At 35.6% G+C, this 16,568-nt stretch overlaps 1 protein-coding gene across 1 annotated transcript in view; it reads left to right on the top strand.

The window, feature by feature from the left end:
• ZNF510 (zinc finger protein 510) overlaps nt 1-16,568 on the top strand; it is a 106,764-nt gene that overhangs the window by 47,236 nt on the left and 42,960 nt on the right. The window contains 2 exon segments of the mRNA XM_035024485.1: nt 9,334-9,429; nt 15,433-16,567. Coding sequence (XP_034880376.1) covers nt 9,334-9,429; nt 15,433-16,567 — 1,231 coding nt within the window.

Raw genomic sequence — 16,568 nt, 5'->3', positions numbered from 1 at the left:
CAGACAAAAAAAATAGACATATAGATCAATAGAACAGACAGTGAACCCAGAAATGAGTCTGCAACTACATGGTCAAACAATGTTAATGTTCAACAAAGGAGGCAAGAATATCCAACGGGAAAAAGACAGTCTTGTCAACAAATGGTTATTGGGAAAAATCGACAAATACATGCAGAAGAATGAAACTGGACCACTTTCTTACACCATACACAAAAATAAATTCAAAGTGGACGAAAGACCTAAATGTGAAACAGGAATCCATCAAAATCCTAGAGGAGAGCACAAGCATCAACCTCCTTGGCCTCAGCCACAGCAAGTTCTTGCTAGACATGTCTCTAGAGGCAAGGACAAAAAAAGCAAAAATGAACTACTGGGATTCATCAAGACAAAAAGCTGCACAACAAAGGAAACAAAGAAGCTAAAAGGCAACCCAAGGAATGGGAGAAGATATTTGCAAATGACATAGCAAATAAAGGGCTAGTATCCAAAATCTATAAAGAACTTAGCAAACTCAATACCCCAAAAATTAAAAATCCAGTCAAAAACTGGGAAGAAGACATGAATAGATATTTCTCCAAGAAGACATGAAAATAGCTAACAGACACATGAAAAAAATGCTCAACATCACTCATCATCAGAGAAATACAATTCAAAACCACAATGAGATACCATCTCACACCAGTTAGAATGGCTAAAATTAACAACTCAGGAAAGAATGGGTGCTGGTGAGGATATGGAGAAAGGGACACCCTCTTGCACTGTTGGTGGGAATGCAAACTGGTCCAGCCTATCTGGAAAACAGTATGGAGGGTCCTCAGAAAGTTAAAAATAGAACTACCCTATGACTCAGCAATTGCAGTACTAGGTATTTACCCAAAGGATACAAACATAGTGATTCAAAGGGGCACATGCACCCCAGTGTTTATTGTAGCAATGTGCACAATAGCCAAAATATGGAAAGAGCCCAGATGTCCATTGACAGATGATAAAGAAGGGGTGTGTGTGTGTGTGTGTGTGTGTGTGTGTGTGTGGTGGAATATTACTCAGCCATCAAAAACAATGAAATCTTGCCATTTGCAATGACATGGATGGAACAATTACGTGTTATGCTAAGCAAAATAAGTCAATTAGAGAAAGACAAATACCATATGATTTCACTCATGTGGAATTTAAGAAACAAAATAGATGAACATATGGAGAAGGGAAGGAAAAATAAAATAAAAACAGAAGCAAACTATAAGAGACTCTTAACTGTAGGGAATAAACAGAGTTGGTGGGGAATAGGGCAATTGGTGATGGGCATTAAAGAGGGCACTTGATGGGACGCCTGGGTGGCTCAGTCAGTTAAGCATCTGCCTTTCGCTCAGATCATGGTCCCAGTCCTGGGATCAAGTTCTGCATCAGGCTCCTTGCTCAGCAGGAAGCCTGCTTCTCCCTCTGCCTGCCACTCCCCATACTTGTGCTCGCTCGCTCTATTTATCTCTATTCCTTTGACAAATAAATAAGATCTTAAAAAGGGGGGGGGGCACTTGTAATGAGCACTGGGTGTTATATGAAAGTGAGGAATCACTAAATTCTACCCCTGAAACTAATAATACATTATAGTTAACTAGTATTTAAATGGAAAAAAGGTAAGAGATTGGCAGAATGAATTTTTTTACAAATGATCAAACTGTGCTCTCTACAGGAGACAACTTAGAGCTAAAGACATGAATAAATTGAAAATGAAAGATGGAAAAAGATATACTATGCAAATAATAACCAAAAGAGGTGAGGCTATACTAATATCTAGACTTTAAGTAAGAAACTGTTAAAAGAGATGAAAAAGAACATTATATATTGCTAAAAGTGTCAGTTCACCAAGAAGGCATAATGTCTGTGAACATTTTTGCACCTAACATCAGAGCCCAAAATTATATATGCAAACATGAACATAACTGAAGGGAGAAACACACAGTTATATGGCAATAATACTCCACTTCCAACAATGGATTGACCAACCAAAGAAAAAAGGGACGTGAAAAGCACCATAAGCCAATTGAACGTAACAATTGTATAGAAGACTCCAGTCAACTACAGTACACTACATATTTTTCATATGCACATGGTTTGTTCTCCAGGTTAGACCAAAACAAGTCTTAATACATTTTAGAAGATTGAAATCATATGCAGTATCTGTTCCAATCACAATTAATGAAACTAAAGAATCAATAACAGAAGGAAAATGAATGTCATGAATAAATGGAAAATAAACATCATACTTTTAAACAACCAGTGAGTCAAAGAAAAAAATCACAAGGGAAATTAGAAAATACCTTGACAGAATGAAAATGACACAGCACACAAAAACTTACGGGATACGGTAACAGTAACACTAAGATGGGAAGTTTAGCTATGAACCTTATACCTTAAACAAGAAAAGGTATATATAACAAGAAAAAAGAGGGGCAACTGGGTGGCTGTCAGTTAAGCATCTGCCTTCAGCTCAGGTCATGATCTGGGGATCCTGGGATCTAGCCTTGCATTGGGCTCCCTGCTCAGTGGGAGTCTGCTTCTCCCTCTCCCTCTGCCCCTTCCCCTGCTCATGCTCTTGTGCTCTCTCTCTCTCTCAAATAAAATCTTTAAAAGAAAAAAAAGCCCACACCAATAGAACCTCACTTTACACCTTAAGGAGCTACAGAAAAAGAGAGCAAACTAAAAGCTAACAGATGGAATGAGACAATAGAAATGATAAAGAATAGAAAAACAGAAGAGAAAACCAATGAAACCAAAATTGATTCTTTGAAAAGATCAACAGAATTCCCAAGCCATAGCTAGATTCAGAAAAAAAGAAAGGACTCAAATTACTAAATTAGAAATGAAAGTGGAGACAGTACTACCAATTTTACAGGAATAAAAATAATTATTAGAGAACACTATGAGCAATTGTATGCCAACAAATTGATGAAAGGGACAAATTCATAGAAACACATAATCTTCCAAAACTAAATTATACAGAAATTGGAAATTGAAATAGATGTATTAGTAGTTTTTAATACCATTCTCCAATAAGAGGAACCAAAGTTCCTTGGAGAAATGGCTGATTCTAAGGATGAGGCATGAAACATACAAGGTAAGTGCAGAGGAACAGAAGGAAATGCTCAAAAACCTGAATGATGGGGGTATATCAAGAACAGAGGAGCCAAACTGAAAAAGCTCCCTGTAGCCAAAACTGCCACAATTTAGGCATTAATATAACTTAATGTATAACCCAAAGTATGGACTACCCATTAGTCCATCCTGATATGAGTAAGTGATTGAATAAGTAAATAAATGAGAGAATAGAAAAATCTTCAAGCAGAAGAATTCCTAATAAATTATGTGATTACTCCACCTTCAAGGAGGTGGAGCAGAATTCCCTATCCCTTTAGCAGGCTGTGCCTAGTGACTTCCTTCTAAAGAGTGCAATATGCATGGGGTTGGGGGGGTAACTACCTCAACCAGGTCGTCCAGGTTATTATTAGTGATAAGTCATATTGATGGAGAATAATGAACCTGGACCACTTTCTTACACCATACACAAAAATAAATTCAAGATGGATGAAGGACCTAAATGGGAGACAGAAAACCATCAAAATCTTAGAGGAGAACACAGGCAGCTAGCACTTTGACCTCAGCTGGAGCAACTTCTTACTAAACATGGTGCTAGAGGCAAGGGAAACGAAAGCAAAAACAAACTATTGGGATTCATCAAGATAAAAAACTGCTGCACAGCAAAGGAAACAATCAAGACACTAAAAGGCATCCTACAGAATGGGAGAAGATATTTGCAAACAACATATTGATAAAGGGTTGGTATCCAAAATCTATAAAGAACTTACCAAATTCAACACCCAAAAAACAAATAATCTAGTTAACAGATGGGCAGAAGACATGAATAGACAGTTTTCTGAAGAAGACGTCCAGATGGCTAACAGACACATGAAAAAATGCTCAACATCACTCACCATCAGGGAAATACAAATCAAAACCAGGATGAGATGCCACCTCACACCAGTCAGAATGGCTGAAATTAACACCACCAGAAACAACAGGTGTTGGTGAGGATGCAGAGAAAGGGGAACTCTCTTGGACTGTTGGTAGGAATGCAAACTGGTGCAGTCACTCTGGAAAACAATATGGAGGTTCCTCAAAAAGTTAAAATTAGGGGCACCTGGGTGGCTCAGTCAGTTAAGCATCTGCCTTCAGCTCAGGTCATGATCCCAGGGTTCTGGGATTGAGCCCTATGTCAGGTTCCCGCTTAGCAGGGTATCTGCTTCTCTCTCTCCCTCTGCACCTCCCCCTGCTTGTGCTCTCTCTCTCTCTCTCTTGCTCTCTCACTCCAAATAAATAAATAAATAAATACATACATACATACATACATACATACATACATACATACATACATACAGAACTCCCTATCATCCAGCAATTGCACTACTATGTATTGACCCAAAGGATACAAAAATAGTGATTTGCCAGGGCACATGCATCAAGCTGTTTATAGCAGCATTATCAACAGTAGCCAAACTATGGAAAGAGTCCAGATGTTTATCAACTGATGAGTGGATAAAGAAGATGTGGTATATATGTACAATGGAATATTACTCAGCCACACACAAAAAAATCTTGCTATTTGCAATGCCGTGGATGGAGCTAGAGTACATTATGCTAAGTGAAATAAGTCAGTCAGAGAAAGACAAAATAACATATGAGTTCACTCATATGTGGAATTTGAAAAACAAAACAGATGAACATATGGGAGGGGTAAAAAGAGGGAAGCAAACTATAAGAGACTCTTAACGATAGAGATCAAACTGAGGGTTGATGGGGATGTGTGGGGGATGGGCTAAATGGGTGGTGGGTATTAAGCTGGGCACTTGTTATGATGAACAGTGGATGTTGTATGTAAGTGACGAACCACTGAATTCTACTCCTGAAAACAGTATTGCACTGTATGTTAACTAACTAGAATTTAAAGTTGAAAGAAAATGATGTCATGCTGATAGCATAAGATGGGATAAGGATAGCAGTCTCTTTGCCTTTATAGTCTTTATCCTCAAAACACAAACTCCGTTTTTATCCCAAAAACACATCAGATAAGTAGCCCACACTGAAGGACTTTTCTGCAGTATCTTCTAAATGTCAAGGTTATCAAAACCAAGGCAGTCACTCATAATCTGGAGGAGTCTAAGGAGACATGATAACTAAATGTAATGTGGTATCCTGGATGGAATTGTGGAACAGAGAAATGAGATTAAGGGGAAAATTTGAATATCAAAGTATGGATTTTATTTAATAATTGTCAACATTATATTATTTGTTGTGACAAAACTTCTAGTAATGTTAACAGTAGGGTAAATTGGGTACAGCATATTTAGAAATTTGCCTTCCTATCCTTGCAGTTTTCCTGTGAATTTAAAGACATTCTAAAATAAAAAATTTATTTTTTAAAAATTCAGTGCATATGCACGGCAGCAGAATGGAGAGGACAGAGAAAAAAATCATATAACTTTATATAGAATAATGGCCCATTATTACAGAAAATAAAATAGATAACAAAATTGAACAGAATCTCAGGGACTATGGATCTGCAACAAAATTTCTTAACATTTTTGTCTTTGGAGTCCCATAAGGAAAGGTGGAAAAGTATTCAAAGAAATAATGGCTGAAAATTTCCCAAATTTGGCAAAAGGCATAAGCCTATATTGAAGAAGCTGGGCAAACTCCACGCAGACTAAAACCAAAGGAATCCATGCCATGAACTCCATGAATTTTTTTTCTTTTTTTAAGATTTTATTTATTTATTTGAGAGAGAGAGAAAAAGAGAGAGTGGGAGCACAGGGGGAGAAGCAGAGGGAGAGGAACAGCAGACTCCACTCTGAGTGTGGATCCTGACACGGAACTTGATCCCACATCTCTGACTTCATGACCTGAGCTAAAATCAAGAGTCAGATGCTTAACTGAGCCACCCAGGTGCCCCCCATGACTTTCAAACTTAAGAAAACTAAAGACAAAAGATCTTAAAGGCAACAAGAGAAAAACTTTACCTTTATATAAGGGAAAACCATTTAAACAATATTTATGAAATGAACTTACTGTGGACAGGATATAGTTGAGTCATTTTTTAACCATGGACCAGTCTTCTATAGATGGGAATTAGGTCATGTTAATAATATTGTTCAGTTTTTCTTTGTCCTTAGTTACTTTTCATCTACTTGTTTTATCAGTTATTAAGACAAATGCTGTTACTGCCCAGCTGTAATTGTGGATTTGGTTATTCTTCTAGTTTTAACAGGATATGCTTTATATACTTTGAAGTAGTTTCATAAGATGAAAAAATATTTAGGATTGTTTTGTCCTCTTGATGAATTATTCCCTTCATCATTGTGCAGTATTTCTCTTTATCCCAGATAATATTCCTTTCTTTTGAATTTTACTTTGATATTAACAAAGTCACTCAGACTTTCTATTAATTATGTTTGCTTGGCATTTTTTTGTTCTTTTTACTTATAACTTACCTGTGTCTTTAATGTGGATTTCTTGTAGACATCATGTATTTGGATCTGGCTTTTATATCCAATCTGTCAATCTCTGCCTTTTAACTGCAATTTACATTTAACATTAAATGAACTGTATATGGCCGTGTACTATTTTTGCAGTCTGTTTTTTCCCATTTTTCTACTTTTGCTGCTTTCTTTGGATTAACTGTATGTTTAATGATTTCATTACATCTATGTAAGTGGTTTATAGCTGTGCCTGTCTTATGTGGTTATGTGGTTACTTAAGCATTTACAGCATACATCTTTAACTTAACACAATCTGCCTTCAAATATTTTTTTACTACATTTATGAGATTTTTGTAATTGTCCATTTTTTACCTTCCATCTTTTGTGCTGTTGTCACATATTTTACATACACATACATATATATAATATATATGTTACAAACCTTACAGTGTATGGTGGTTGTTATTTTAAAAGATAATTTACCATTTTTTAAAAGTTCTAAATATGAGAAAAGTATATTTTATATTTATATCAGATTTCCAGGTTGTGGTGCTCTGTATTTCTATGTATAAATCTAAATTTCCACCCAATAGCATTTTTTTTCTGTCTGAAGAATGTTTTTAGCTTCTTCTGTAATGTATGTCAGTTGGTGATAAATTCAGCTTTTGTTTGTCTGAAAATGTCTTATATTTGCTAAATATAGAACTATAGGTTGACTTTTTTCTTCCAGTATTTTAAAATTGTCACTTCATTGTCTTGTGGCTTATATAATTTCTGACAAGAAGGAGGCATTCTTTGTTCCTCTATCCATATTATACCTTTTTCTAGCTACTTAAGATTTTCTCTTCATCGAGTGAGATCTTGCCATTTGCAATTACATGGATGGACCTAGAGGGTATAATGTTAAGTGAAATAAGTCAATCAGAAAAAGACAATTACCATATGATTTCACTCATATTGGAATTGAAGAAACAAAACAAATGAACAGACAAAAAACAAGAGAGCAAACAAAAAGAACAAACTCTTAAATGCAGAAAACAAACTAGTGGTTGCCAGATGGAGGTGGGTGAGGGGAAGGATGAAACTGATAAAGGGAATCAAAAGTACATTTATCTTATTGAGCACTGATAATACTGATAATATATTGTTAGCTACTAGTTTTGTTGTATTTTAAATCTTTTGAGGCCTTTTCTGGTATGTAGTTAAGTTATTTGGAATTAATTTGATTATTTCAAGGATTGCTTTAAGCTGTGTTATGTTAGATTCAGAGCTTGCTTTAGGACTAATTTGACTCTTATATTAAGCAATAAACATCCTTCTGGTATTCTTCCCAGTTGGCCATGAAGTACGAAATTTTTCTACCCTGTCTGGTGGCAACAGAAGCTTCCTACATCTGTGTATGCTTTGATAATTTTCTCAGCCTACTCTTTTTCACTCGTCTTTCCTCTTCCTTGAGTATTTTTCTTACATACTTGCATAAGTTAGTACTTAGGAGACTCTTCTGCAAATCTCTAAGACTCCATATCAGTACAGCTTTTTCTTCTCTAGTATTTCATCCTTAACAATTCTAGTTGTCATGGCTTCCTTAAAATTCAGTTATGTTAGGGGCGCCTGAGTGGCTCAGTCATTAAGCGTCTGCCTTCGGCTCAGGTCATGATCCCAGGGTCCTGGGATCGAGCCCCGCATCGGGCTCCCTGCTCTGCGGGAAGCCTGCTTCTCCCTCTCCCACTCCCTCTGCTTGTGTTCCCTCTTTCGCTGTGTCTCTCTCTGTCAAATAAATAAATAAAATCTTTTTAAAAAATTCAGTTATGTTACTTCAACTTACTGAGTCAGCTAGGCTTTCTTGGTTCTTTTGTTCTGTGAGTTAAACTCTTCTTGGCAGTAAGTTATGTGATAAAGGAAATTTTCAGCTTTTAATGTTTGTGGGCCCTGCTCCTGGGCTCCCAGAGAAGCTATACTTTAACATTTACTAAGACTAAAATGACTTGACAAAACCTCAAAGCATTAGCTCTGTTTCTGCCCCGAGCACACATTGTACATCTGCTTCAATTAAAAAAAAGGAGCATTCCAAACAAAAGATAAGAAAAACAAAACCAAAAGAACTCTCCCTGGTTCCCATAAGATTAAAGTCGTACAGCCTTGCATATAATAAAAACATAAGATAAAGTCTGTAACTTTCTGGAGTGTCCTTCATCTTGATGATTTGTAACTCTATGTCAAGAACATATATAACCCTGCACGAAATGTTCCTTCTCTGGAGCACTCCCTTGCTTGTGAAGATTGTGTATCCCTGGCAGTTGTCCTAACTTGGGCTCAAATAAAACTCTTCCTTTCTCTTTAAAATTTTTTAAAGATTATGTTCATTTTGTATCAACACGTGATAGTCATAGGACTCACCTCATTTGATTTCCTATTGTCAGGTATTCCTGTCTGCACTGCCTGGTGTCTAAAGTCTAATAACCATTTTATATAGTTTGTACACTTTTTTAGATGTGTGATATGGAGAAGTAAATCAGTTCCTTTTACTCTATTATGGCCAGTTTGGAAAGTCCTTCTGAAATCTCTTCTTTAAAACACAGACATTGAGCATTTTAGAATTTAATATTACTTAGGCTTGTGATTTGGGGGTTTAATAAGATTGATCCTTTATAAGCATTAGAAAATATTTTTTGTGATCACTCTCCTCCCAGAAAAGTTGTAGTGAGCACCCTGAATGTGCCATTTTTGAAACTATACCTTCCTTCATATTCAGAAACAGTGAAACATATGCAGCTAACTCAAGTGCTAAATTATTTCCCATTTACAGGGTACTGCTTTACAAAACCAGAACTGATCTTCACACTGGAACAAGGAGAAGATCCATGGTTATTAAAGAAAGAATTTCTAAGAAAAAGCTCCCCAGGTGAGTTATTGAATACTGGCAGAAGGCATCCAAAAAATTAGATCCAAAGTGATCAGCTAAAAAAAAACAAAAACAAAAACAAAGCGATCAGCTGGAAGTGAGCAGTTTAAAATGTTTTTCAGCACTGTCCTTTTAGAGGATTTTACATTTTAAATTATAAAAATAATAGATCTAATAAAATGTGAAAGGGGCCAGCTAACACAAGGAGTAGGTTGTAAGCATGAGCATATTCTCATCTTTTTTTTAATTTAATTTTATTTTATTGTGTTATGTTAGTCACCATACAATACATCATTGGCTTTTGATGTAGTGATCCACGATCCATTGTTTTCGTATAGCACCCATTACTCCATGCAGTACGTGCCCTCCTTAATACCCATCACCAGGCTAACCCATCCCCCCACCCCTCCTCCCCTCTAAAACCCTCAGTTTGTTTCTCGGAGTCCGTAGTCTCTCGTGGTTAATCTCCCCCTCCGATTTCCCCCCCTTCATTTTTCCCTTCCTTCTCCAAGTGTCCTCCATGCTATTCCTTATGATCCACAAATAAGTGAAACCATATGATAATTGACTTTCTCTGCTTGACTTATTTCACTTAGCATAATCTCCTCCAGTCCCATCCATGTTGATGTGAAAGTTGGGTATTCATCCTTTGTGATGGCTGAGTAGTATTCCATTGTATATATGGACCACATCTTCTTTATCCATTCATCTGTTGAAGGGCATCTCGGCTCTTTCCACAGTTTGGCTATTGCAGACATTGCTGCAAAGATGGGAACTAAGTATTCCGTTTGAAGCTGAAAAGTTAAATAATGAATTCCATATTCTTAACAGTAAAAAGATAAAAACTAAGAAAAAATAATAAAGCTACTAAAATTGAGAATAGGCAAATTAGAAAAGAGAAAGGAACCATAATTTTTCATAATATAATAATGAGTTACTAGATGTCATCTAAATGTATAGATGATTAAGCAATTACATAACATAATTAGAAAGGATAACTACTGGAGCAAACTGCAGCCTTCCTAATTATTAGAAGTTAAATATGTGTGATAGAGCAAAGATAACAGACCTGTTACTAGTAAAGTTTCTTAGAAAGTTGTGTAGAGTCCCCAATAATATTATGTGTCAAGTATACTTCAAATAAAAAAAAAAAGAGTGAGTCCCCAGGACAACTACCACATACCCCATTCATTGATTCTTTGTTACTCAGCATATAGTCATACTCATAGCTAAGATTTATAACATGAAATGATTGGTACAAAGCAAAATCAGCAAAGAGAAAAGGGGCAAAGTCCAGAGGAAACCAGGTGTGAGCTTCTAAGACCCCCAGCAGTGAATTTTGTCTACCTGGAAAGTTCATTAGAGACTAGGTTCTTGGGAACCATCTCAAAATCTAAGTTCACAGATGCCAGCCATGGGCTAATCTTGCAAGTCAGCCATCTAAGGGTAACAGTCTCAGGCCTGCTGTGTTAAACATGTTGCACGAAAGCTATGCAAACACACCACATAATATACGGTAAGGTAAGCATACCTGCCATATCAACTAATGTAAATGAATTAAATTCACCTATTAAGAAAACATGCTATCAGATTGTATCAAAGAGATATGCCTAAAAAGTAATGTATAAAGTTTGAAATATGGTCATGAATTGTTAAGCCAAAAGCATTTTAAAACTCAAATTTAATTACCTAACTAATACTTAAGAATCCGTTCATGTCAAAAACAGATTTTAAAAAAAAAGGATATTTTGATAAAGCTAAAAAAGTTTTTAAAGGACATATAAAAGTTTTGAATATTAGTGTACCAAATAAATTATCAACAAAACTATCACAGCAAAATTATCATAAAACAAAAACTGGCAAGAGATATAAGGAGAAGTAGGTATACATTAGATATAGTAGACCTTAATATGCCCCTCTGATTTCATACCAGACTCAGTGGAGTCTAGAATAAGGCTCAGAAAACTAGCCCCAGGTCAAATCCTGCCTGCTGCTTTTTTTGGTAAAGAAACATTTATTGGAACACATAGCCATGTCCATTTGTTTATGTATTCACACTACAGGGCAGAGTTGAGTAACATTGGTTTGAACTATGCAAACAACATAGGCTTTAACTGCTCAGGTTCTCTTCTATGTGGATTTTTTTCAAATAAATACAGTACAGTACTGTAAATGTATTTTCTCTTTCTTATGATTTTCTTTTCTGTAGCTAACTTTATCATAAGAATACAGTATATAATACATGTAATATACAAAATGTGTTCATCAACTTTATGTTATTGGTAGTTTCCATTCAACAGCAGGCTATTAATAGTTAAGTTTTTGGTGATTCAAAAATTATTATGCATATTTTCAATTGCACTGGGGGTTGGCACCCCTAATCCCCACATTGTTCAAGGGTCAACTATAATTGCAACAGAGACTGCATGACCAGCAAAGCCCAAAACATTTACTCTCTGGCCTTTTACAGAGAGTTTCCCAACCTCTGGTCTAGACATTATAAATATAAAATGAATCTATTAAGTGTCTTTCAAAACTCTATTCTGAAAACAAAGAACAAACCTCCTTTTAAATGTCCTTGGAACACTGAGAAAATGTAAAAGTATTTTGGATAACAATAAATTCCACAAAGTAGAGATAGTATTTTTCAATAACACTGTAAATTGCAAACAATATGAGAAAAGTTAAAATCCCTCTCTTAAAATCAATGATGAATATATATCTTTCAAAAACCTATTTTATCAAAAGGTAAATCAAAATTATACAATATTCAGAAAAAGTTCTTATTGAAAAACATGTCTATTAGAACCTTTGGACTGTAGATAAAGCAGTGCAGAATTTTTAATCTCATATACAGTTGACCCTTGAACAGCACAGGTTTGAACTGAACAGATCTACTTATACACGGATTTTTTTCAATAAATACAATAAACTACTGTAGATGTATTTTATTTTCTTAATAACATTTTCTTTTCTCTAGCTTATTTTATTGTAAAAATACAGTATACATGTAAATTACATATACAGTATACATGTAAATACAGTATACATGTAAATTACAAAATATGTGTTAATCAACTGTTTATCTTATTGTAAGGCTTCTGGTCAACAGTAGGCTATTAGTGGTTAAGTTTTTGGGGAGTCAGAAGTTATACACAGATTTCCAACTGCATGGGGGGTGGTCAGCACCCCTTGACCAGTTGACCTTTGAAAAACACGGATCAAGTGTCCTTTTTTTAACAAGCAAGGAAGATGTAATAAAAGTAAATAATACTTATATTATTATATACATATAATAATAAAAAATAAAAGATGTAATAAAAACTATAATAGTATAAATTATAAGGCAAAAGGTAGTCCTTGAAATAAAAGTAAATAAAATAGCTAACCTCTGGGGCGCCTAGGTGGCTCAGTTGGTTAAGCGACTGCCTTCGGCTCAGGTCATGATCCTGGAGTCCCTGGATCGAGTCCCACATCGGGCTCCCTGCTCAGCGAGGAGCCTGCTTCTCCCTCTAACCCTCCCCCCTCTCATGTACTCTCTCTCTCTCTCTCTCATTCTTGCTTTCTCAAATAAATTAATTAATTAAAAAAAAAATAGCTAACCTCAGCCAGAAAAAGGAAAGAAAGCACTATTATTCATTATAAGTTTGGGGACAGGTTCCTACTTCTGTAATATAATCTTGGAATATTTTAGTCTATTTTATCTCTTCTGTAAACTCTTAAATCATTTGATGGATGTGTCAAAAGATAGTAAAATATCTGTGCCAGATACAGTTATTGTGCTAGATACGGTTATTGAATGAGATGAGCTCCTTTTCTCACCTGGATTATCATTCCCCCCAAAAGAATGGTCTGTTTCATTCTTCTACTTTGGTATGTATTATATGGTAAATATTTTTAATAACATTGTGGGTTGATTCCAAAATGAGATGGAGATAATTATTTCATATTGATTAATTCAGAAGACACTATTCATAAATTAATGCCCAAGTCAAATTTTTAGGATTTTTGAATCCTCAAGTGTAGATCAGCAATTGATCTGAGCCCTTGTGTGTGCAGAGCTCTCTAGGTAATTCTGAAGCACACTGCTTTTTATGGACCACTGACGTATTACGGAAGGATGCAAAGAATATCACAGTGAAGGTTTCATTTTGGAAAAGTGAGCAAATCTGCATAAAATATATTTCATATAATATAGGTACTGTTGATTAAAAGATGAACCAGTATTTTAAGTACAACCAAGAAAGAGAAAATGCTGCCCATTTAACTACTGGCTTGCCATCAATTTTAAGATGCCTCCTGATTTGGGTTATGATATTTACTTTAAAAATCATGAGTCACAAATATGGGTACTCTCTATATATCCCTTGTTGAAATGAATGATACAGGCAGAATGATACTTATTTCAGATTTTAAAATAAATGTTGCTTAAATTTGTGAGAAGATATTAGAAGCCTTTCTGTTGTTAAGTTTAATGAAGATAGCTTTGCTGTACCTGAAGGGCATCTAGATTTTATATAGTCCTAAGACTAGAATGGAGGGCAATTTAGGGAAAGAGTGTGAGTATAAAGTTGCTGCTGGAAAAGAACCATTTAATGGGGACTGATAGCAAGATTAGAGCAGAAAATACTTTGGACTGGTGGAATGGTAGCTAGAACACAAAATGAACATGTTAGTGTGAAATTTGCCCTGAATCACTTACATCTTTCATCTCTTGGCACCTAGGGCAGTGTATTCAAGGCTTTCAAATATTTTTAGCATAGGCCTGACGTTTTTGCTAGGAGTGTGGGTAGTAGCAGGGCAATAACAGTCAAATATGCATAAGAAAAATTTTTTTTAAAGCTTTCTTTTTTTTTAAGATTTTATTTATTTATTTGACACAGAGAGACACAGCAAGAGAGGGAACACAAGCAGGGTAAGTGGGAGAGGGAGAAGCAGGCTTCCCACTGAGCAGGGAGCCTGATGCGGGGCTCAATCCCAGGATCCTGAGATCATGACCTGAGACGAAGGCAGACACTTAATGACTGAGCCACCCAGGCACCCCTATGCATAAGAAACTTATGGTGAATAAATATAAAGGATATTTGTAGTTTTTAGGGCCAGTTTGAAACATGATCCTTAAGGTTCTCACAGTCAAAAAAAAAAAAAAAAACTAGATATGTTGAAAAACAGAATCAAAGATTGGGCAAGCAAGACTAGTTTGGGGAAAATTATGAGCAAGTTGAAAAGAGAAAAGTTAAGGTTTGATGGCCAAGAGATATTCACTATTGGACAATAATAACAAAGTACCAGAACCAGGATAGAGCAGTGACTCCAATATAGGTGGAAAAATTACTTTAATGCCCATCATTTTTTTTTTATTTATACTGATACACTTATGTTTCTGTGAATGATACCACAGAGAGAATTAAAGCGTGGCAAACTTTTTTTCTTTCACCATGAGTTAGTTGGTACCATTATAAATTAGTTTTAGTGTTTTGTGTAGACTGGAAAAAATGGAGCTCCAACCGTAATCATATAGTCTAATGATTATGCTACCATTTTAATCTATATTTGACTAAGAATCTAGACTTGTATTTTTCCCTAATGCAAATTCTACCTCCGATAAATCCATTGGAAGCCTTTTAATCTACTTAGTTCCATAATCTTTGTTGAATTCATCCCATTCACTACTTTTTTCCTGTCTTTTCTGTTCCCAAGATCTAACTCTCTTGAATATATTCTCCATTCTCAATTGTTCCTTTCCTTTATATCTTCTTCTTTAACCAATTCTGAAAACTATATTTTAAGAGGCCAAATACGTATGTATATTTTTTTCTAGTTTCTTCTCTTGCTACTACAAAAAGCTTTTTTTTTTTTAACAAAAAGAGACTATATACTTGGAATTACTTTATTGTTGGGAAACTGAGGCATCAAATACATAATAGGGCATATATCTATAAGTCCCATTCCATAAGAAGTGTGTTAAATATCTTAAAGTATTTTTAATTTTCTCATTTCTAGAAGACTCCCAACCTAATCAACTCTCAGAGAAGAGCCTAGAAAACCAAGGCAAATATTTGTGGCAAGTTTTATTCACCAACAAATCATTGACTACAGCAGAAGAGATTTCAGAAAAACCATGTAATCTGGATATAAACATTTTACCTGCAAGAACATTGCCCTATAAATTTGACACTACAGAGCCTACTTACCTGCGTCTCAGCTCATTGACTCCACACTGTCAGTATTCAAGAAAGAAGGCTCATGAGCTTACTGTATGTGAGAAATGGCTCCTCAGTATTAAGGAGGGCAGAACTAATACTGGAAAGAAATCATTTGTCTATAGTAAAAATGTGAAATCATTCAGTCATAAAGAGAAAGTCATTCAGCATCAGGCAATTCAGACTTTGCAGCAAGCTTCTGAGTACAATGAATGTGGAAAAGCTTTCCTTGAAAAGACTGCCCTCATTACATCTGGGAGTACCCACCCAAAAGTGAAATCTTATAAATTCAGTAAATTTGGGGGAAAACAATGTGATAAATCAACTCTTATAGTCTCTCATAGCAGTAATCCAGAGGAGAAGAGTCATTATGAATTTAATGAATATCAATGTACTGAAAACAGAAATAATTTCAGTAGGATCACTCAAAGAACTGACACAGAAGGGAAACCTTTCAGCCAAAAATCACACATTAGAGAACATCAGAAAATTCATGTAGGAGTGAAACCCTTTGAATATGGAAAGAATTTCAGCCATAATCCAGCCCTCCCAGTGCATCAGAGAACTCACACAACAGACAAATCCTCTGACTATGACACATGTACAGAGACATTAGGTTGCCAGTCAGCTTTCAACATACATCAGAGAACTCACATAACAGTGAAACCCTATGAATGTAATGAATGTGGAAAATCCTGTACTATGAATTCATTCCTGATTCAGCCTCTGGAAAGTCACACAGGGGAGAAAACCTACAAATGTCATGCATGTGGGAAAACTTTCAGTGAGAAGTCACGCCTAAGAAAACATCAGAGAACTCACACAGGAGAGAAACCCTATAAATGTGATGGTTGTGAGAAGGCTTTCAGTGCAAAGTCAGGTCTAAGAATACATCAGAGAACTCACACAGGGGAGAAACCCTATGAATGTAATGAA

The sequence above is a fragment of the Mirounga leonina genome, unplaced genomic scaffold (assembly GCF_011800145.1).
Source record: "Mirounga leonina isolate KUSES-001 unplaced genomic scaffold, KU_Mleo_1.0 Mir_179, whole genome shotgun sequence".
Classification (NCBI taxonomy): domain Eukaryota; kingdom Metazoa; phylum Chordata; class Mammalia; order Carnivora; family Phocidae; genus Mirounga; species Mirounga leonina.
Note: the sequence above shows the minus strand (reverse complement) of the source record. Positions and strands in the feature narration are given on the sequence as shown.